The 23,701-nt window shown below is 43.9% G+C and overlaps 1 protein-coding gene across 2 annotated transcripts in view; it reads right to left on the reverse strand.

Moving 5' to 3' along the window:
• si:dkey-22o22.2 (neural-cadherin) overlaps positions 1-23,701 on the reverse strand; it is a 123,767-nt gene that overhangs the window by 65,722 nt on the left and 34,344 nt on the right. Inside the window, exons 1-2 of one of the 2 annotated variants that reach the window (XM_056381461.1) lie at positions 9,177-9,528; positions 2,077-2,265 (exon numbers count right to left, since the gene is read on the reverse strand). In XM_056381461.1, coding sequence (XP_056237436.1) covers positions 2,077-2,230 — 154 coding nt within the window. In that variant the 5' untranslated portion in view covers positions 2,231-2,265; positions 9,177-9,528. Of the gene's footprint in view, positions 1-2,076; positions 2,266-9,176; positions 9,529-23,701 lie in introns of those variants that run through there. The other variant, XM_056381460.1, reaches the window with a different exon arrangement.

The raw sequence follows: 23,701 nt of genomic DNA on the forward strand, positions 1-23,701 counted from the left end.
CATTATTTAATTGAAATACTAAAAGAACATATAGTGATTATTATATTATTATCTAGAGAATATGTTTAATGAAACCAGTTACATTCAACCTTTAGAAAGACTCAGCAGGAAACATTGAAATGTCGACTCCGCTGTAAAAAGTAGAATTCAAAATTTTGCTTCCTTCATTAATAGATGTGAATTATTTTAATAGAAAACAAGAGACGCTGGTAGAAATGAAAGTGTTTAAAATCATCAATCATCATCAGCCCTCCACTGTAAAACTGTAAATCTCAGATCCACAAACTGAGTGAAGTCACGTTAATTGGCTTCACACACACACTGTGTGAATATATTTCCATATTGGCATGATATTAAAAACCACTTTTAATGTAAATTATTGGATTATTTGACGGTACACGTGTAGTCACATTACGCCAAAGGGAAGTCAGAGGCTCTTAATGTGAAAGCATTAGAAATTAGCTCTCAAAATATCTCTCCTACTCCTTCCTCCTCCTTCTCTCCTCCTTCTCTCCTCCGCTGAAAAAAATAAAAAATAAAAAAATAAAAAATCCACAGCCACCGGCACCCATCCGCCCACCCTCCCACTCTCTGCCTCTCCAGAGACTTTCCTATTATTCCCGACTCTGGGAGCTTTCTTTGCCCCAGGGAGCGATTAACAGTGCAGCTCCATGCCGTTTATGTGCATTTTTCTCTCCCTCTCCAACTTGACGGTAATTGAAATTCAACAAGTCAAATTTTATTTATAAATCGCTCCTTTGAACAAAATAGGTTTGTCACAGAATGCCTGGCGGAGCGGCAGCGGACCTAATTACAGATACAGGCAGCAGATAAGAGCCGTAGCGAAGACATGACAGGTTTTTTAGGCGAGTAACACGTGGAGGAAGCAGCTTCGCTTCATGTCACGAGACAAATTCTTACACGTTCTGCAACTACGAGAAGAAAGGTGAGCGAGGATCCGAAAATATGGCTTTTAAAAATGGATTATTTTATTCTTAAACTACATCATATTGGTTGTATTTGAAGAGCGAAGAGAACTGTGCTCTAGAGAACCTTTATATGTGCATTACGTGGCCAAAAGTATGTGGACACAGTAACATTTAGCACGGCAGAAACCTGCGTATTTCAGGGGAAATCTTTCAAATCTGGATACAAGTACTAAACTCCTTTTGATAAAACACATTAGGCACTCAAAAATTCAAGATGGCTGACATTTCCAAGATGGCTGACATTTCAGGCAAGAAAATGTTCAGTTTTTTGTTTTTTTTCACAATACATTCACCCACTTTTTTCCCTTATTAATGACCTACAGGTGTCAAATCAAAATTTTAAACAACATATTTTAGAAAGGGAAATTTATTACACTGTAAAAAATTTAACCTGTGAAAATTTTAACAGTTTACCTTCATTTTACAAATTAAAAGTCCTGCTAAAACAGAACAATCATATATTTGAATTATTCAAAATAATTTGTAATTGACTGAGATTTGTGAATTTAAAACAGAATTCAATTGCAAAATGATTGAAATCTGTCCAATGTGGTAAAATATGTGTTTCCTGTGCTGGAATCGGCGGCCATCTTGGAAACCTTATTATTACATTTACCTGCTGCACTAATTCTTCACATGTGGTTGTTAGATGGGAAAACCATTTCTTTATGGACTACAGCTGTACTGGCATTCTGGTTTTTACTGACTACTGAACAGTTTCTGTTACCGTCCGTAACCATGGCTACATCACCTGCCTGTCCTCATTAACAGTATGAGTTTGTGTTTCCACAAACGCTCTGCTTTTTTAAAAATGACTCTAATAATCATTAAAACCCAGAGGAAACAACGACATTTAGAGTCCAACAAAGCTGTTAGCATCGTGTTGTAAAAATCTTATCAGATGAGGGTCCGTGATGTTATAAAGTTTGAGAACCACTGGTCTAAAGTTTTACTGTTTCCTGCAGCACAAAGATTTCTCTTCACTGGAACAGACCCGGACCAAAGGACAGAGTCGTCCACATACTTTTGGTCACATAACAAATATGCAATAAGATAAAATAAAATAAAATAAAATAAAAAGACTCACCGTCCAGTAGGAGGAACTGTGTCTGTTCCTGCGTCCCGTCTCGTTGCCGTGCCGACAGTCGGTACACCACAGAGCCAGGTGTGGCGTCAGGACCCACCGAGCCCAGGTAAGGTGAGGGAGACATGGCCCACTGCAGGTTGGCCTGACTGGGCATGCTCAGAGTGAGCCTGCACAGGTACCACTCATCACCTGGAGGAGGAGGGAGGAGAGGAAAGACGGCTGTTATATCACATTAATATAAAATAAAATATGTTTATTAAAGTTCGTAAAGTTGCTGAAAAAGATTTAAACATTTACACAAAAACCTAGAATAAACAAAACAAACCTATAAAGTGAGCAGCTGGGAGGAAGCTGTGCCTTAGTTTTAAATGAAACCACCACTGAAACACCAGTCCACCTCCACCTGGTATTGATCATGTGACCGTTTTAACAGGTGTGACAGAGGTAATCACACCTATAGATCCACGTCATGGGGAACATTAAAGAAACAAATCTCTGTTAATAAAGTTGTTCTTAGTTGGATCTCAAGCTTAACTCAGCCGAGGTGTTTGATTATTGATCACATGACGCTGTTGTTCCTGTTTAGGTTGAATTTACTCCAGCGTTCGACACTGAAACCAAAGATGGACGACATGTCGAACAACGTCCACGTGTCCGTCTATAAGTCGCACAAAGTTTAATCGGATCTCAAGAAAATCAGCAAAAGAAAACGTGGATTAATGTTTCCATCCACTTCTTTTATTTGTCCGTCCGTCTTTTTCGTTTCCATGGACACAATATCTCAGAAACACCTTCACAATCATTCACTAGTACTCAAGGATCAACTGATTTGATTTTGGTGGTCAAAGGTCAAAGATCAAGGTCACAGTGACCTCACAAAGATTTCATAGCAGGGGGCGGAGCCTGTTTGGGTTGTTTGATAAACTGATGAAGACCGATTGTGATTGGTGGTTTGCAGAACCTGCACGCCACTCACTAGCAACGAACTCTGTGTATCCCAGAACCTTTAAACTGCAGCGGACTATGACGAGATGTCACGTGTAGATCAAAGAAGATGAAGATGAAGATGACACGTATGACCTTGACGTGTGACTATAGCGCCTGAGTTCGTGTTTGGAATCGACCTGATGAACGTTTTTAGCTTTTAGCTCTTTGGTCTCCAACAGCTCCTGCTACATGTTCCACTTCCTTCACCTGCTGCTGTGTTTACATGCTGATTAATGGAAACATTTTATTTCATTAGCACAAATTATAAATATTTGTGCTCCAGCTATACAACAAAAAACAGTGTTGGTAACTGCTAGCATCTTTTACATAAATGGGAACATTGGAAACGCTATTGCTAACGTTAGCTAGATAGCAGTTGATGATGTTAGCACTAAAATCTGCTTTTAAATTGTCATTTTGAGCCAATATCTTCTGCATCAACGTGTTTCTTTTAAGGCTGCGTTACAAAATGTATGTGTTGAGTATCATTTCGTTAGCTTCCGCTGTAGCCGCTCGCTATTGTCGTCCGCTTTGTGGCACGCGGCTCGTTAGCTATAAGTTAGCTCCGCTCGCTCGCTCAGACTGTGGCATGAAAGCCGAGCCGGTCTCAGTCAAAGGGGACGAGGTGACATTTCTGTACAACAGCCGTCGTGTTTTTTCCCCCTCGTCTTTCATCTTCCGCCCCGCTGCTCGGGAAGACAAGAGCGCCGCAGTGACAGGGAGGAAGAGAGGAAAACAAGCAGTTCCTCCAAAATAAAACAACAAAACTTTCAGAAGATCACACGTCGACATCCACAGAGCGGGCCACAGTCAAAAATACACACACACACACACACACACACACACACACACACACACACACACACACACACACACATCTACCAGTCGACATTTTTCTTCTTTCTTTATGTCTTTTTGTTTTTTCATGTCGTCTGGTTCTGAGGAGGGATTTGTTCGGTTTGAAGGTGCGTCTGCACTCGCTGTTGTTTTGGCAACGGAGGAGACAACGGCCCGAACAAGAGAGGAGACGTGTCTTCAGAGAGACCAAGGAGGAAGAAGAAGGGACGAGGAGGAGGAGGTAAAAACACAACAGTGTCTGCCTCTGTTTCTGCCTCTTTATATCATCTGTCAACAAACTGAGAGTAGGAGAGAGGGTGAGGACACAAGGAGAGGAGGAGAGGGAGGAAGGAGAGAGGAGATGAGGAAAAGAGGGTAGAAAGGACAGATGAGGAAGAGACAAGGGAGTAGAGGAAATGAGCGAGAAAGACGGGAGAAAATGGAAGAACAAAAGATAAATGAAGGAGAAGGAGAAGGTGGGAGTAAGGGGAGGAGAGGTGGAGGAAGAAGAGAAAGAGCAATGGAGAGAAAGAAGAGGAGAAAATAGAGGAAAAGGAGGGAGAAAGTGCGTATGAATAAAAGAAGAGAAAAGAAACAGATTGATCTTTAACCCTTCACCACCAGTTAAAAATAATCACAATCCTTCTTCTCTAAGTCACAACTCAGTCAGATCTGAACACACACACACACACACACACACACACACACACACACACACACACACAAATATATTTCCAGACTCAGTGTCACTTTTACTTTCTGCCGACATCAGGATCTCCAAAGTCCATCGCGAATAAATATCAATAAATCGCCTTTTGAAGTTTTATTCAGTGTCTCAGTGATTCAGTGAAAGTCGTCGTACTTCCTGTTTCCATTCCCCCACATTATCTATTAAAGCTTGTAAACAAAGAAAGAGAAATGACATTAAAGCTTAGGGTTAAAAGAGGAGGAGGAAGAGGAGGTGATGAAGGAGAAGAAGGAGTTTCGCAGCTCAGCGCTTCTCTCGTCTACTTCTTCTTCTGCACTGCTGCTTTTCAGTCTCGTAAAATCCCGAATAATCACGTCTATTTGTGTCTGTTGCTTTACATATGCTGCGCTGTGGGCCGCGTCATGATAATGAAATCAAATCTGTCCCATTATCATGATGAACATCAACACGTTTGAGGCCGCGCGGCGCCCGGCGGTCAGCACACGTGTGGAAACAAACATCCGGGAGGGGGAGGAGTCAGTCAGTCAGCTGGCCGGCGTGTTTCCTCCAGGCTGATGACGGGTCACTGACACCAGAATAATGACATTTAATGAATGCTGTGTTCAGATACAGTGTGTAGTCTGAGCAGAGACTCGCCAGCTGTGTGATGATGCCCGTCATCAGTGTTGTCCACAGTATATTTGTTCTGTTGCTGTTGCGGGACGACCGAGCGGCTCGCGAACAGACGGCCATGTTTGCCAGCATTCAGACAAAAATCAACGAAAGCAGCAAAGTTAACGACGGCAGCTGTGATCACGTTTGAACTGAGCGACGGCAGAGAAGGTGAGGCGTCAGATTCTCTGTGAAATGAGCCGCTGTGTTTCAGAACTAAACTCTCAAACACTGACGGAGACAGAGGGTGGAGCGGCGGGAAGCTGTGCAGAGTTTCACTTGTGGGACGTGATTCACTGTTTCCTGACGAATGGAAACAAAATCAAAAAGACAAATGACATCAGTCAATTAGCAAAGAATCACACAGAGCTGCAGGGGAGATGAGTGTGTTTGTGACCAACCCTGAAGTTAGCTTCACCCTGGTTCCCTCCACAAACAGCCAATAGGATTTCTCCGTTGTGTTTTGGATTATTAGAGAAAATAACAACAGTTTCTGATCCTGAGGTTTAGTTCAGCAGGATCATCTTCACTAATGAACATCACTGTTTGATGTTCGAAGCCTCAATACAATCAGCAGTAAAAAGCTAATGTTGGACTATAAACCAACTTCACCAGGGTCACATGACGTCAACATCAACACCACTAAACTTCAGCTGGTAGTTTGATTCCTCTCTGACCTCTTCTACAAAAGTTCTTCCTCTGACAGAGTTAGTGACAGTTTGTATAAACACACAGAGAGGCTGTAAAGGTGGACTGCTGAGTTAACGAGGCTCTAAAGGTGGACTGGTGAGTTAACGTCCCCGACAACCTCTGTAGTCTCATTCAGACACTCGTTAGCAACTGAGACGTAAAAGCTTGAAGAAATCACGACCGGAGTATTTACTGACGTGTTTTATGTTGTAGAATAAAATGTAAAAATGTCTTGAGCTTGAGTTCAACACAGACCTGATTTCAGTCATCAACCAAAAACACAAAACCCAGAGACTTCATGACGAGGGAACAGGAAGTGATAACTACTGCACAGTAATGATGAGGAGCTGAAGTACAAACTGCTGCAGAATACTCGACACAAACCGAAGTCTCAGCTCCGCACAAGCCCCTCCTCTTTAACCGCTTTCAGATTAGCTGGGAGTTAGGGGGGCGGAGTCAGACACTGCCAAGGTGGCGACGGTGGAGCAGCTCACTCTGAGCTTCAGAAACCTGTGGGTGACGTCACAGAGGCGACGTCCATCTTTATTTACAGTCTGTGATTCACATTGACAAGCGGACACTTCTCACTCTTAACGGTCGTGATCTTGGCTACTTGGCGGGAGGAGAGGAACAGACTTATTTTCTAACTTGTGAAAACGGCGACCGAGGAAGGAGGCACAGGAAACTAAAATATTCATTTTCAAGTCAAGTGAGAGAAGCAGCCGGAAGACGGGCGACAAAAGAAACAACAAAACAACAACAAAAAAGGATTTCAACAGGTTTTAATCTAATTAGTCAGATTAACTACCACTTTACTCAAAGGTAGAACCAGTGATGTTGCCAATAATCTGGTATTTCAGATCCAATCGTGGTCACATGTTGTCATTATGATTTCTGTTGAGTGGTAACGGCCGTGATTGATTTAAGACAACACTACCCTGTTGAAATCTGCTCCCGAGAGGATGAACCCTTTTGATTTGAACCTTTAACTTTTCCTTAAGCTTCACTCTGAGGACAAACTTTGATGGGACAGTGAAGATTCTGTATCTGGTCCAAACTTTGCTTTTTAAACCACGACTGTTGACGCTTTAATAAAATCTAAACCATCCATATGTTATCTGTTCACATTAACTGCCGGAACAACACAGCCTCTGTGCAGCGCGGCGTTTCCTCGTATCCTTCCGCTCAGCCTGAGCATTGAGCTGATGATGTGATGCGAGCCGCTGAGCTCGGGTCGAGACTCACTGAGCACGTGCACGCATGCATACACAAACGCAGAGGAGCGTCCGGCCCGGAGCGAGGAAGAGGAGTGGAAGATTGACGAACCTGAACCTTGAGCCGTCATTTCACATTTCCATGTGAAATGAGTGTAAAATGAACATTTAACCAAGTTTCCGTTTTTATTTCCCTCTGTTGTTGTTGTTGTTGTTGTTGTTGTTGTTTCTTTTGTGCATCTTTTATTTGTCGGGGTGATTCTGAAACGAATCTCCAGGCAACTTCAGCTTGAACTCTGTGTTTTTTAAAACTGTCTGACCCGTGAAGAACGCTTCATTTTCTTCAGTTCAGTTTTCCAACCATGACTTATTTCGTCCCTGTGCTTCTACCCATCATCCCTTGTGTTTTGTGGTAATTTTCTGTCATTGCTTAGATTAAATTCTCACTCCCAATGAACTGCTCCATAGTTTTTATGGCGTCCTCTGGAATCTTTCCTTGGTGCATCCAGAGTTCAAGACTTTTCCGTGACCTTTAACCCTCCGTTCCACATCAGCGCCGCCCTCAAGTCGGACTGAGCTACGTTACACAGCGGCGTTGATTCTGTTAAACTGTTTGAATGTGACTAAACTAAAGAAGAAAACGCTGCAGAGTCCCGAGGTTTCAGAACAACCTGACCACATCTAAATCAATTTCAACTTTTGTCTGTTTTACAGCAGCAGGCGAGAACATTTCTGATCCAAGCTGAAGGTAAAAAGACTGGAAACAGCTCGCGCACTTCATCAGAGTCTGCAGCAGCAAGTTTAACCGTCAGCTGATAATATAGTCAGTCTGAACGATCAGTCTGGATCCTTACGTCTCTGGTTTCTGGTTCTGATTAGTCAGGTGAGCTACAACTTTTTTTAAAGCTCCATAATTTTCTTCTTCTTCTGTGTTTTATTTTAAGTGTTGATCCATCAGAAGATATAAAAATCATCTCAGTGTAGTTTTACATCTCCTCTCTCAGGCTTCTCTCTGGAGCTCTAGTAACAACAGGTCGGTGAGCCAATCAGAAGAGAGGAGCCTCTCTTCTGATTGGCTGACTGTTTTCTGAGTGATCCAATAAAAATAAAGCAGATTTCAGGTAAAAACACTCAGAGAAACCAAATCCTGTAAAGGTTTGGATGGTGGGTCCAGGTGGGCGGGGCTTGGTGACTGCTTTGTTGTGACATCACAAAGTTCCAGAAGTCCTGACGGCTGGTTTTAAGGCTCAGTTTCTGAATACAGGCTGTGTGCATTTCTCTGTGGACTGAGGCTTTGATACTTTCACAGTATTAATATAGAAGCTAGAGCTGATCTATAATCACACTACACATGGACACAGACCTTTATACTGGAGGAGCTTTAAATGTAGAAGCAGTAATGTTGCTCCCACAGTCAAGAACCGGCCAGTCAAAAGGTTGGATATGTTTTCAAACTGTATGTTTTCATTTTAAAATGGGGGGGGGGGTGTCAGGATGAGAATAAAATGGATGGTTTGACAAATGCATGTCTCTTTTAATTAGCTGCATGCAGCCACTTTGCTATGCTTTTAAAGGAGAAGCATCCAGGACAGCAGATCAGACGGTCCCACAGAGGGCCGGAGTCACCCCCCCCCCCCCCCCGTGTTCAGACGGGCGGAGGGAAGTGATGCCTGCTGAAGGCACGGAAACATCCGTCACCATCCATGTGTAAAAAAACATAAAGATATTCCACCATAAAACAACACATAAAGAATCTCTGAGATGCAGTGGAGGAGTGTTGTGATGCAGGAAGTCCCAGCTGGACCACAGAGAGACTGAGAGAGCTGATGTTTGTTCCTTTTATCATCTCCCCCTCCTCCGTCCTCCCACTGTCTCTGTCTCATGTTCATCCAGGTCCCGGCTGAACCGCTGTCACGCTGTTGTATGTTGCTTTTATGCAACTTTCGTGTTCGCCATGATGTTTGTTTACTTAAAAAAAAAAAAAAAAAAAAAGAGAAACTGTCTGATCTCACCTGAGGAGAATATTTTAACTTCACCTCCTTAGAATAACGAGAGGATTGATCAGCGTCGGCCGGTTGGAGGGTCGAGCTCCTGGTTTCTGTCGTGTTCGTTGATCGTTCTTTATCTGCAGTGGCGATGGCCTCATTTCCTGGCAGGGATCAATAAAGTTTCATAAAGCCCTCGGCACTGAAAAAACAAAGAAATGAAAAAGCCCACAGCCTCGTCTGTCAACGCAAAAGAATGTGTTGTCCTGGACTCGTCGAACAGGAAGTGTCGAGAATGACACGTCCTTTATGAAAGCGGATAAATAGTCCCAGTGAAGTGCAGCTAAGTCCATCTTAAGCCGCCACTTACTCATTTGAATCTCAATGCAGAGCGTGTCACGGCTTGTTATGCAAAACAAGGCCAAACAGAGAAAGGAAACCGAGCTTTGTTTACACCAAACTCCATTCTGCTGTCTTTTAATTTAAATTCATTTGTTTGTTTGGGGAGGGGGATTTGTTCGTCTGACACGCAGCGTATCGGGATCAGAGACGGTAGGCGACAGAATCGAGAGGACGGAGACACAATGCGAGGAGCTATTTTCTGTCTTTTCCCCTCTGAGTCTCTGACTTGAATGGCGGCTGATGCATTCAGCATGAAGCGGCGCCGTGGCAGCGAACCAGCGCCGCCGCGGCTTCAGAAATAGCAAAGAGCTTCAACCAGGGAAGGGATGGAAAACAAGATTTTGCGAAGGAGAGAGGGAGGGGTGGGGGTGGGGGGGGATTAAATTAAACTGTGGTCGCGCCCACAGGTTGTCACACAGCCGATAATGGTGATTAAAGGTGATTAAAGAGCAAGTTGTGTTTATTTATAAAGTGCTTTTAACACGCCGGTTTGTCACAGGCTGCGGCGCCGGAGCAGCGAGAGCGACGAGATGAAAACAGCCGATAAAACGAGAAGAGATGAGAAGAAGAAGTTGAAGAAGGTGTCAGACACGAGAACGACGAGGCAAAAAAACAAACAAGCCATCAACCCAGAGATCACCTGCACGCACCTTTAATGTCGTCTGAGCTGCGTCACCTCAGGGTTACAGCAGGAAACTTATTTTGGTGCAAAGAAGAAGAACAAGAAGAAGAAGAAGAAAAAAAAAGGAGCAAATTCACAGAATCAACTACAACAACTTCTATTAACAGAAGCCAGATGTTGTGTCACATCTGTGTGCTGTTGTCTGGGGTCAGAGGGCAAACCTGCTCAGGTGAAGTTCTCTGTTTGGAGTAAAGTTGAGATGAGATGTATTTTCTTTGCATGTTCCACAGTGATGATTGTGGGATTTTACTTTAACTTTAACTAACCGTGGGCCCAACTCTGATGCCCCGCCCCCTGAGCCCTGAGCCCCGCCTCCCCCCCTGCCTCACCTGTAGGGTCACAGTACAGGAAGGTGTGATGGCTCTAAGCGTTGCCTGATGAATGGGACGTCGTACATCGTTTGTACAGACGTGACAGGTGAAGTGCGTCGTGATTCGGACAGTGGCGAACGACCTGAGCGATGTTGGAGCAGTTACATGTACGACAATAACTTCAGACACTGACTTCAACCTGCTAAGATGCTAACCGGCTAGTTGAGGCTCAGGGTGAGTGACGTGGGAGGAAGAGGAGGAGCCAGTATTTCCGCTAGCTAGAGGTAAAGATTCACCTTCTTCACCCCAACGTTCATCAGCATTTAAATACAAATCAATAAACGAATGTTGACGGATGAGCTCGTTTTTCCTGCCAATGATTCACAATAAAAGTCAAAGGTTTAAGCTCTTAAACAGTTTTTATTTCATGTTTCTACCTGCACCAGAGGCTCAGTAATGAAGGTTTTAGCGGGCGCCTTCTTCTTCATGGGTTAATGAACTGTGTCAGATCAGCACCATGTGTATTTATCAACACATGTTTTACAACGTGTAGTTCCACTGTCGTCGTAGCGTCACAACACTTTGCACTGTGGGTAAATGATCTGGTGACTTCCTGCTCAGTCTTCTTCTCTGTCTTTGTAAGTGTTGACTGTTCATCTACCGGGGTTCGTTTTGTCTTTGGTAAATAATTAATGACATCATTAAATATAAAGTCGAGTGTCGAGCTCAGGTTTATTTATGGAGTTCAGATAAAGGAAGAGAAGAAGTTAAAATGTCGTTACGGTCCTTTACACACTGTCCTGGTGGCAGAGGAACACTTGATCCCTTTTAACCCTGGTGTGTGTGTGAGTGTGTGTGTGTGTGTGTGAGTGTGTGTGAGTGTGTGTGTGTGTGTGTGTGTGTGTGTGTGTGTGTGTACGCATCAAGTGAGTTCACACACACAAACAGACACAGCTGTGTTGGCACTGGAGAAAGATCAGAGGGATCTGTGTTACCTGAAGTTTACACGACACACACACACACACACACACACACACACACACACCTGTGCTATGGCAGGCAAGTGGATATTTGTCAGCGTTTGTGTGTGTGTGTGTGTGTGTGTGTGTGTGTGTGTGTGTGTGTGTGTGTGTGTGTGTGTGTGGGATGTGTCTCCGTGGTGACTCACAGGGTGCAGGTGTTCTCATGGGACCGGTTGCCGAGGCGACATGTTAAGTCTCTGTGACATGTGAAAGCACTCTGTCTTCGTGCGTGTGTGTGTGTGTGTGTGATTGTCTGCTTAATACTTTAATATAACTCAATATAAGTGGTGCGTTTGTGTTTTATTGTAATGTCATTTCTGCAGAACTCTTCTGTACCTGCCCCACTACAGATTTCTGCCTCTCGTGCAATGCATGCTGGGAAAATGACAACGACCTTTATTAATGGAATCTTTTTAAAAACCAAACGAGCGTCCCCATCACCAGCTTCACGTTGAGTGAACGTGGACTAACGTTAGCTGGACTGGGCGGAGTCACGTGACTGAATATGAGATATAATAATTTTTAAAGGGACAGTTCTTGAACGCAGCGTTGAGAAAAGTATGAACCGAACTCACCGACACGAGCGAGATGAAGACGGCGAGAGGTTCTAAATGTTGGTTTTGTTTTGAGACTTTTTCGGTTAATGGCTGAAAGTTTTTGGGTTCAAATAACGACTTTGTTGAGGGACCTTCGTTGTCATGGTTACAATAACAAACACATTATTAAGGTTAGGAAACAATCAGTTCCTGCTGTTTTTGACTCTCACAGGGAAACAGGAAATGAACAGCGGTCTCCTGTGTCAGGTTGAGGCTTGATGTGAACATTTTACTGAAACGACTGATGTCGTCTTGGATGGAGTTAACTCGTTAACTTGTTAAATCATTCGTATTTATCTTCAAAAGTATCTGCACATATGTTGGTGTCAGTGTTTTTATCGGATCAACACGAGCTGGTGCCAGAGATCATGTTTCGTAACGTATCGAGTTGTGTTCATGTCCACGTCAGTCCTGGTGTACGATCGGGACGTCAGAGTCAACATCGGCGTAATGGAAAATCAAAACCAGCTCATTCCCTCCGTCGACACGGAGGAAGTGAGGTCAACAAATTAATGCCAGGAAGAAGAAGTGAGAGACGGACGAGTGGCGGTTGAGTAGACGAGCAGGAGGATAAATAAACCGAAGTCTGGGCTCTCGCTCTGCAGTCGAGTCGAGGTGAAAGTGAAAATATCGTCGGACAAGCCCTCCTCTGTTTGTGAACCTGGCTCTCCATCTGGTCCCTGGGAGCCAGCGGACAGAGGCCTGCTGCATCCTAATTAACCACCTTATAGACTGGCCTACTTTACCTCTGCACGCACGCACACACACACACACACACACACACACACACACACACACACACACACACACACACACACACACACGGAAAGCCAAAGTCCTGCAGGCACACAGTTAATTAAGCCCCATTTTTCACTGCTGATGAAGAGAGAGGGATGAAAGAGAGAGAGAGAGAGAGAGAGAGAGAGAGAGAGAGAGAGATGAGTTTAAAGTGACGATAACAAGGCAGATAATGATGAGAATAATAAACGACAAGAAAATGAGAAATCAATGCATAAATCTGCCCGTTCAGAGACACAGTGATGCAGCAGTAAACACAGTTATTATTGTCACTGATCTGAGATCTGTGGAGCAAAAAAACACATGAACAGTGAATTTAACAACAATTTCATTCAAAATTAATTTTTATATTTGACATTTTTCCACAGTTTGAGTGAAATTAAATTAAAAGTTTAAACTAACAAACCGGATTTAATGTGAAATCACCTCAGACACTTTTTGTTCCTTTAGTTCTGAAACAATTAATCGATCAACTGGAAATATATTGATAGAGATGTCAAGACCAGACCAGACCAGACTAAACCAGACTAGACCAGACTAAACCAGACCAGAATAAACCAGACTAAACCAGACCAGAATAAACCAGACTAAACCAGACCAAAATAAACCAGACCAGACTAAACCAGACCAGACCAGACCAGACTAAACCAGACCAGACCAGACTAAACCAGACCAGACTAAACCAGACTAAACCAGACCAGACCAGACCAGACTAAACCAGACCAGACCAGACTAAACCAGACCAGACTAAACCAGACTAAACCAGACCAGACCAAGTGAGACTTTTTTCTGTATTTCCTGACAGTTTATTGATCAAAAGATGAAAACCAGTAATGAGAATAATTATTAGTTCCAGCTCCAGTTCTCATCAAAGATCTCAGCACAAACAAACCGGTGTCATGTTAAACAGTTGGTCTCAACATCCGTCTGACGCTTCTTGAATTTATCCTCCCAAATACTGAAAATTTAATCTTAATTTTCCCTCAGTTTAACTTGTTTTTCAGCTTTAGAATCAGTTTTATTTTCTTGTGTTTGTGGCAGAGAAAAAGAGCTTCAAAAGAAAGATGCATCGAGTACGACAAGAGCATTTTTTTTACTTTTATAATTGTGTGTGTGTGTGTGTGTGTGTGTGTGTGTGTGTGTTCACTTCCTGACCACTAATGTCATCTATAAGCCCCGGCGGAGACGTGGACGACCTCTGGACTCTCAGGAGTGAGGAGGACGAGCGAACAGCAACATGAAAACTCAATTAAGGTCTGACTGTGTGGTCAGAGGAGGGAGGGGTGGAGGGGGGAGGGGTGGAGGAAGGGGGGAGGGAAAATGGAAATAAATGAAGAGAAGAAGAAAGTAAACTTTATGTTTGGTTTGAATGGGAAACACTAAATATGTATTTTCAAGAGAGAGAAGAGAGTCGAGAAGATGAGACCAAACCAGACCGGACCAGACCGGGGTGGGACACTAGACTGGTGGACTAGTCGAGACCAAACTGGAAAAGAAAAATTAGACCAGTCTAGACCAAACCGAACCAGACTGGATCAGATGGTCCACAAAAGACAAGACCAGAAAGACCAGATGAGACAGGACCTGATAAGACCACATTAAACCAGGTCAGAGTAGTCTAGAATAACCCAGAACAACCCAGACTAGAATAGACCAGACGAATCCAGAAAACAACAGATTAAACTAGACTGGACTAGATTAGACCAAACCAAACCAGACCAGACTAAACCAGGCAAAACTGAACAACCGTCTTGATGATCTTCATACAAGTACAGACTGAACATCTGGATGAAGTGAGAGTATCGTCAGTCTCCAGCTGCTGTGACACGAGCTGGAGGCCTGAGGATCAAACACAACGGGATCAGATGAGACGTTCGAGCGACGTAAATTAAATACGGCCACTGTGTCCACAGAGCAAAGTGATGACATCATTGCGTCAGACGCTCACTTCGCTGAAGCTGCCGAGAGGCGCTCCGCTCCACTCGGCAGCGAGGATCCACGTTTCCCACGGAGGGGAATAGAGAGGCCCCGCGGCGCTGCGTTCAAGAGCCCCAGCGGCCCCCGAGTTCAATCCATACAGACAAACATTAGATCCACAGGCCTGATTTCTATTGACACGACTGCACAGCGGATCAATGACACAGGAGGAGGAAGAGGAGAGGGGAGGAGGAGGAGGAGGAGGAGGAGGGGTGAGGATGAAAAAACATTGGAGGGAAGTTTATCAAGGAAAAGGAAGAAAAATGGGGCAAAGAAAAAAAAACATCCCAAAAAAAAAGGTGAATTAAGTCAGTCGACTGAATTCCTCTGTCTGATCTCCACTCTTGATTGGCTGGATGGAAAAAAAAGGCATCATGGGAAGTGGGGCAACTGGACGGGTCGAACAGGATTTACTGTTAACTCGTAGCGTTTGTTTTAATCTGCTCGGAGGAGCAGACGGGTGGAGCTCGGCTGTGCAGGCTTGAAAAACAGAGTTTCAGAAATCAGAGGAATGTATTTGATGTGTGTGTGTGTGTGTGTGTGTGTGTGTGTGTGTGTGTATATATGTGTGTGTGTGTGTGTGAGACGGTCAGATTGGTTCTGCAACAGTTACACCATGAGATGAAAAGAAGACAAGAAAGGGAGGAAACATGAAAGGACGGCTAAAAACTGCTGAAAAGAAAAGAGACGGAGAAAAAATTGAGCATCAGAATAAATCTGTTAAAGTCACCTGGAAAAATGGAGAGAAGAAGAAAAGCAGGAAGAAGAGACAGGAAAGACGACAACAAAGAGGAAGAAGAAGAAGAAGAGACAGACGAGGGAAACGGAGATAAAGGAGGAAAAAGACTAAATCAGATTAGACCAAGACATAAACCCAGACCAGATATGACGATGCCAAATCACCACATCAGACCACGTTAGAAGAAACCAGACACGACTAGTCAAATCCAGACCAGACCATAACAGACGAGACCAGATCCAGGCCAAAGTGATCCACATCAGAAAGGAGAAACCAGACTAGGTAAGATTGGACCAGACCGGACTAGAGATGAAGACCAGGAAAAGACCAGACATAACCAGACCGGACCAGACTGGACTGGACCAGACTAATCTGGATGACACCAGACCAAACCATAATAGACCAGGGCGGAGTAGAGACTAATCCAGACTAATCCAGACTTATCTAGACCAGACCATGTAAATGTGACGGACAAGAAAGACTTGAAACGTTTTTCAGATTCTGGAAGGTTTGGGGATTTTGGGGAAAAGGTCCTTGGACCCGAATTGGTTTGAAACGACCCTTGAAGGTTTGGTCTTAAGAACTTTCCTGGAGGATTGGGTAAACTTCGGGGGCGTGTTGAGACGTGTTCAGGAAGCTTTGTGGAGGAAAGGTTTTGAGAGGTTGCTGAGGTGGTGGGAGCGCTGGAGGTTTTCAGAAGGATGTTCAGGTTTTAGTCGAGTCTTGGATGGTTTTGGAAAGCGCATTGTGGTATGTGACATGTCTGGTGAAATTTCTGATTAATGACGACTTTTTGTAAGCTGTTGGATGATTTATAGCAGCAGGCTTCTCCGACTGAGCATCGTTACGGTTGTTGAAGAAGAAGAATCCAGGACTTTTGTTTTGGGGGGGGGGGGGGGGGGGGGGGGGGGGGGGGGGTGTCCTTGGATGATTTTCAGAAGGGTCCTGGCTTGGTTTGATATGACCTTGGAAGGTTTTCTAGGTCTTGAGAACTTTTTATGACGATTAGGTTGATGATGTTGGGTTGACGCTTGCAGGTTTTTGATGTATATAGGAAGGTTTTCAGAGGACCTTGAGAAGGAGTTTTCGGAGACGAGGTGATGAGGTTCGCTGGGAAAATCGGGAGTGATTGAGAACAATGTAGAAGTTTTAGATGGGATGCTGCGGCTTTGGGACATGTGGGGGGAAGTTTTTGGAGGCTGATTAATGATCACTTACACATTTTTTGTAAGCTGTTGGATGATTTATAGCAGCATTGAGGTTTTGGGAGGTGTTGGAGGACTCTGGGGCAGCGGTCTGTTGGGTTTGGTTGGGGCTTCTCCGGCTGAGCATCGTTACGGTTGTTGAAGAAGAAGAATCCAGGGGTTGCCGTCTGAATTATGAATATCTAAGGACTTTTTGTTTCGGGGAAAGCGTCCTTGGAAGGTCTTGGTTTGGTCTGGCCTTGAAAGGTTTTTTCTCGGCCTTGAGAACTTTCTCGGGATGGTTGTGTTGGTTTCAATCTGCTGGGAGGTTTTTAAAAAGCTTTGCTGCTGCTGATGTTTTGGATGGAGATTTGGAGGTTTTTGATGATACATGGGAAAGTTTTTCAGAGGACCTTGAGAAAGTTTCGGGAGGTTTCAATGGTTATTTTTCCGGGAGTTTCAGACACAAGGTGAAGAGGTTCGCTGAGAGACTGAGAGCGATGTCGACTTCTTCGATGGGATGTTGAGGTTTTGGGACATGTGTAGGGAAGTTTTTGGAGGGGGATTCATGATGACTCAAACATTCTCTGCAGGCTGTTGGATGATTTATAGCAGCGTTGAGGTTTTTCTTAAAGGTCTCGGGGAAAGTTGTGAAAGGTTTTGGAGGGGCGGTAGTGAGGACTCCGGGGCCGGGGGTGGGGTGGGGGGTGGGGGTTAGCGGGTTTTGGGATGTTGTTTCAGAGACCTTGAGCTCGTCTCTTGTAGATTTATTCGGCTTGTGTGGAGACGCCTCTGACTGAGCGTCGTCACGGCGGCTGCAGAGGAAGAATCCAGCGTGATGTGAGAAACAGCGGCTGTCGTCTGAATTATGAATATCTGAGGACTTTTTGTCAGCCATTAAAAAATAAAGCGGTGAAAGTTTAATGCGGCGCCTCATCGATTATTGATGGAGGAACTCCAACACTGACAACTGTGGGAGTGTGATGTGTGTGTCTGCTCGGCTTTAAAACCATGTGGGCACGTCTGTATCGGTGTGGTCAACACGGCCGGTCTGTGTGTGCGTTAATCATCTGTGTGTCTCATCAAGACAATCTTCACTTTCAGTTCAAATTTACTTTTATTTCATGTTATTTTTTTAAATAAATGTTTCGTCCTCAGCTGGGGGAGGAAGTCACCAGGTGGGCGGGGCCTGTAAATAGCTCCTGTGATTGACAGCTCCCTATCTGTCACCCCCAGGGATCTGAAGGAGTGCAGCTGTGGAGCCAGTGGCTGTACATCTGGGTAACTGTGTGTGTTTTAGTGCATGTCTTTGTGCTTTTAAATATGTGTGTGTGTGTGTGTGTGTGTGTGTGTGTGTGTGTGTGTGTGTGTGTGTGTGTGTGTGTGTGTGTGTGTGTCAGGCCGGCTCTCGCTGTGACAAACCCTCAGCAGTTGTGACGGAGTGTGAGTGTTAGTGTCTGATGTTTGAGCTTTCAACTCGTGATGGGATTTCCTCACTGTGACTACAATATGTGTTTCAGTGTGTGTGTCTGTGTGTGTGTGTGTGTTTCAGTGTGTGTGTGTGTGTGTTTCAGTGTGTGTGTCCGTGTGTGTGTGTGTGTGTGTGTGTGTAAATCTATCATCTCTCACCATCATGAGGACTGACAGAGAATAATCAACAAAGGAGTGAAGCTGCACTGTGCTGAGTTTAATACGAGTGTGTGTTTATGCTTCTGTATATTTGTGTGTGTGTGTGTGTGTGTGTGTGTTGGATCTTTGTGCAGTGTAACATTCAGATTCCTCTGATGTGCGACTGCAGCTTCATCTTCGACAAATTATTTTCATATTAGCAAACGCAAAGAAAATAAGCAATTTAATAAATATGACGCAGAACAATCAGTTTCACGCGCACACGCACACACACACACACACACACACACACACACACACACACACACCTGTCGTTCAACCAGCTCAGTTGGCATTTCTCCAAACTTTAATCCCATCTGATGTAAATTAAATCATGACATTAATCATTGTGTTGGTTACAGATGTGATGAAACACACAGCAGCATCTGTGCGCCTCCTAGGAAACGGAGAGCAGACTGAAGCCGGTAGTTCTGGTTCTGAATCCACACGGACTCTCTACCAGTTTTATTCTTGCACGTTAGTTAAATTAAATTTAATTGAATTAAATGCAACAGTCCACTGGCTGCTGACCTGCTGTGACGACACACACACACACACACACACACACACACACACACACCACACACACACACAAGGATGCTTCCCGCCCACTGACACAGGCCTGTCAGTCAGTCTGTTTCCAAAAAGAAAAAACCTTTACAGAGAACAATGAGAGAGACCACACCAGAGATTTTAACACACACACACACACACACACACACACACTGATCCGCTGCATGCATGAAAACACACACACACACGCGCTTCTGGTGTATATCTGGAGTATGCATGTGCACAACTGAGGGTACATCTGTGAATGTGCATAAGCGTGTCTCCGTACACACACACACACACACACACACACACACAACAATAGAGGCATTTTGGACTTTTCGACTGAATGGAATTAAGCTACTTTCTTTCTGTGACAAACTTTAATGCACTTGTGATTATCTGTACACACACACACACACACACACACACACACACACACACACACACACACACACACACACACACACACACACACACACACACACTCTCTCTCTCTTCCCTGCAGATCTGGCGACTCGGCCTGGTGATCAAAGGCTCAGATTTGCTCCATTGTGTGGATAAACACCCAGCTTTTCAGACACCCAGGAACGCACTCATCCAACACAACAACACACACACACACACAGCCCACAATGGTGCACACACACGCACACGCCCACACACGCACACGCACACGCACGCACACACACACACACACACACACACACACACACACACACACACACATATGGCCAATTTGGTCCAATCTTCCAAAGCCGCCACTTTGGCTAATTCGCAGCGAGCAGGGCTTCTGAAATCCGCGCGACCAAAGCACTTTATTACGGTGGTTGTGGACGCCCGGCAGTGGGCCCCCTGAGAGCGCTGCAGCCCTCAGATCATTATAAATCCATTGTAGGCGACGGTGCAGTTCACTGCTAACCTAATTGTAGCACTGCAAAGCCACGGTGAGGCTTCAGAGTGTTGAAATCTGTTGAAATACACGGCGCAGAGCGAGGAAGAGAGAGCCGGTGTAATTCATCTGAGGAGCGTTAAAACGTCTTGCAGATGAAAACGGATGAATCTGCCCTTGATGTGATGTTTGCTCTGAGAAACTAAAGAGCACATATGACAAAAGAGCGACGGAGCAGAAACATGGAGACAGTTAAAGTCTCGTCTCTGCGCTGAATGTGGTTTTTAATCTGTAATCTGTGTCACCTGTTTGTCGACCCCCAGCGAAGCTTCCTTCACACCGTCAGTCACTTTGTCAAACATCAATTACATGATGTGTTTTACTGCGTTTGAAGTGAATATCACTGACTGGCAGCGGAGCTTGTTCACAGCTGGATTCAGGCTGATGAGGTGGTACGACTGAATGATGTCAAAAACAAATCACATTGTCATTATTTTGACAGATATAATAATCTTTGCATTTTAATTTTCACTGAAAACAAATATAAACACGAGGATGATGTGATGTTTGCTGGAGTCCCTGCTGTTCCCTCACATCTGGCAACACAATGCTTCATTTATAATGTTATGCTGTGACACAATTTACCTTTAGCAAAAAAATTGCAGCTTCTGCGTTGTGGATATTGCAATTTCAATAATATTATGATCAATTGTTCAACCACAGAAGTTTATATGAAAAGATATCTTACACACAACATGTTTCTGATAGTTTGTGTTGATGGGAATCGTCTTATTTTCCTTTTAATTAGCTCAGACTCAACAGAGACACGGGTCAGGTGGTGACAATCAAACACTCTTTTAGTCTTTTGAGTTTTATTGTTGTGTTTCCTGATACGGTCACTTCAGGTATTTCACAGTCCTCTCACGATCAACCTCTTCTGAACTCTTTGTGCACAACATGTTGAGTTTCTTTTCTTTTAATTACTGCTATAAAAAAAAGAAGAAAGAAGCTAATTCGTACATTTTTCTGTAAAAATCAAAGCATCAAAGAGAGAAAACACTCCTCCCTCTGTCCAGTCCGAGTCTGTGGACTGTTTACAAAAACATTTTTCTCCTCTGGCTGAACTGAGGCCGGATCAGAAGCTGAAGGTTTCTGCAGCAGACTAAAAATGTCATGTGGAGGGAAAAGATAATTGTTTCCCTAAAGTTTTGTCCTGCAGAATTTCCTCGATAGTGCCCCTCTTGATCCTCTCATAGAAGTTTGTCTCCTCTATATGAAACTCAGTCTCGTGGTGCACCCCAAGGTTCTGTCCTGGGTCCCACCATGTTTGCCTTGTGTACTTTTCATGGGCAGATGATTAGTAGTTTTAAAATGATATCTAACCAGTGCAGTGCATAGATTTAGCTGCACTCCTCATAAGGCTCCAAGAGCAGTTAAATCATCGGTATATTGTTCTTTATCTAGCTTTATATACAAAGCAGCACCCTGAGGTGACGTAAGAGACACCGCAGGAGTCGTGCAATTCTATTTTTTTTTTACTGTGTATTGCCGATTCCTGGTGAGAAAGACGGTCTGAACGGGCACAGACGGACGTTTGAAGTGACCCTTAACATTTCCTGTTTGGAATCAAAATGATACAAAGACTGAAAAAAACTCAAAACACGTGAAAATGAAAACGAAAAGATACAAAATGGCGACGAAGAAACACAAACTGATCATTAAGAGACAAAAAACATCAATGAAGAGACACAAATGAAATTATTGAAAAGAGACGCAAAAAAAATCTATAAAAAAGATGCAAAACAACTACAAACGACCAGAGAGACGAAGGTTAAGGGGTTTTGTCGGAGCTGACACAGGGTGGTGGAAGCTAAGCTAAGGGGTTTTTTAGTGGAGTTAATGTTTTCCTGTGGAGTTAAGGGAGATGAGGCAGGTCGGGTTAATTGTGTTGAAGCGAGCTGGTGGATGAGGCTCACAGAGCGGCCGGCCTGTCTGACTAATGAGAGCATCTGTCGAGGCGCAGCAGCCTGCAGCACACACACACACACACCACACACACACACACACACACACACACACACACACACAGTGTCCCAGGAGGAAGCGAACTCTGTTCCCTCTTCACTCTCATCACAGTCTCTGTCATCTTCAATCTGCCTCCCATCCCGTCTCCATGACGACGCATCGCTACTACAAGCGACCCACGCAGCACCGCCGTCGTCATCGTCCTCACCCTCGCCCGCCACATTTCAGCGGGGGGGTCAGCGGGCAGACAGGAGGGAGGACCTCCGGGTCACTCTGGGGTGTTCAAAGAGAGGTTCAAGGACCTGAAGGGGTCCTGAGGGGCTCTCTGAGGGTCCTCGACCTCCTGAACCCGGATGGGCCCTAAGACGTTTCCACTTTGTGTGAGAATTTCTATTTGTGTTCTGACTCAGCTTGATCCAACATGTCGCATTATAACATGTAAAAACCAAAGGCAACACGTCTTCGAGTTAAATCCTTCAATCAAACAGGAAACGATGTTTCTTGGTCACATACATTACTGCTCATGGTAGAAATTCTGCAGCAACTGAAATAAATCCGTTTTCCTCATAATAAAACAGCTGATCAGTAGAGCTGCGTATTGATCCTCAATATCATAAAGTAGAGGTAGAAGTTGGCATTAAATGTTTGGTGGGACTTGTAGTACTGACTGTGTTCACATATTTCCTGGTCTAACTTTTCTAACATTAGACAATATTGTGTTTTATTTAATTCTAAAGCATTGATCAGTCTGCTGTATGTAGTTTAAAATAAAAGGGTGTCAATGAACTCAGCTGTCACATTCGACACAAAAACTAATAATAATAATTTTTATAAATACTAATAAATTACTGAAAACTAAATTTCATCTTAAAAAAGATGAGCTATCTCCAAAATATCAACTTTAATGAGCTCATATCAGTTGATTTTGACACTTTAAAATGTCTATATCCTGGTCACAATTCTTTAATGACCAGATTTAAAGGATCCGTAAGTGTAAATTATTGTTTTCAGATTCATAAAACCAGTGTAAAGGTCTCTGTCCATGTGTAGTGTGATTATAGATCAGGTCTAGCTTCTATATTAATACTGTGAAAGTATCAAAGCCTCAGTCCACAGAGAAATGCACACAGCCTGTATTCAGAAACTGAGCCTTAAAACCAGCCGTCAGGACTTCTGGAACTTTGTGATGTCACAACAAAGCAGTCACCAAGCCCCGCCCACCTGGACCCACCATCCAAACCTTTACAGGATGTGGTTTCTCTGAGTGTTTTACCACAAATATATATAATTATGGATTAAGACTTCAAGGTGTAAAATATGGAGCTTTAAATTCGACTTTGAGCGGTTTCTCGTCCAGCTCTTAAACTGAAGTGAAAAGCCTGAAAATGACCAAAGTTGGAGATATGAGGTTTTTCCACTTGACAAACAGTGTTCTCATTATGTCTCAGTTGATCTTTCTCTCTGCTCCTGTTGGACTCAACAGCAGAGAGAAGATGACTCACATCAAAGAGACAGTCAAGGAAATGTTAACGCCTGACTCATTTCCACTGATGGCACACATCACAGTGTGTGTGTGTGTGTGTGTGTGTGTGTGTGCTCTCATATTTACTCACACTCAGGACAGACACACAGCACAAGGGAAAGCTTCAAGTCAAAGAATTAAAGCTCCACACGTTTTACACTATTTTACACAAAGAGAATAAA

This window comes from Seriola aureovittata, chromosome 7 (genome assembly GCF_021018895.1).
Source record: "Seriola aureovittata isolate HTS-2021-v1 ecotype China chromosome 7, ASM2101889v1, whole genome shotgun sequence".
Lineage (NCBI taxonomy): Eukaryota > Metazoa > Chordata > Actinopteri > Carangiformes > Carangidae > Seriola > Seriola aureovittata.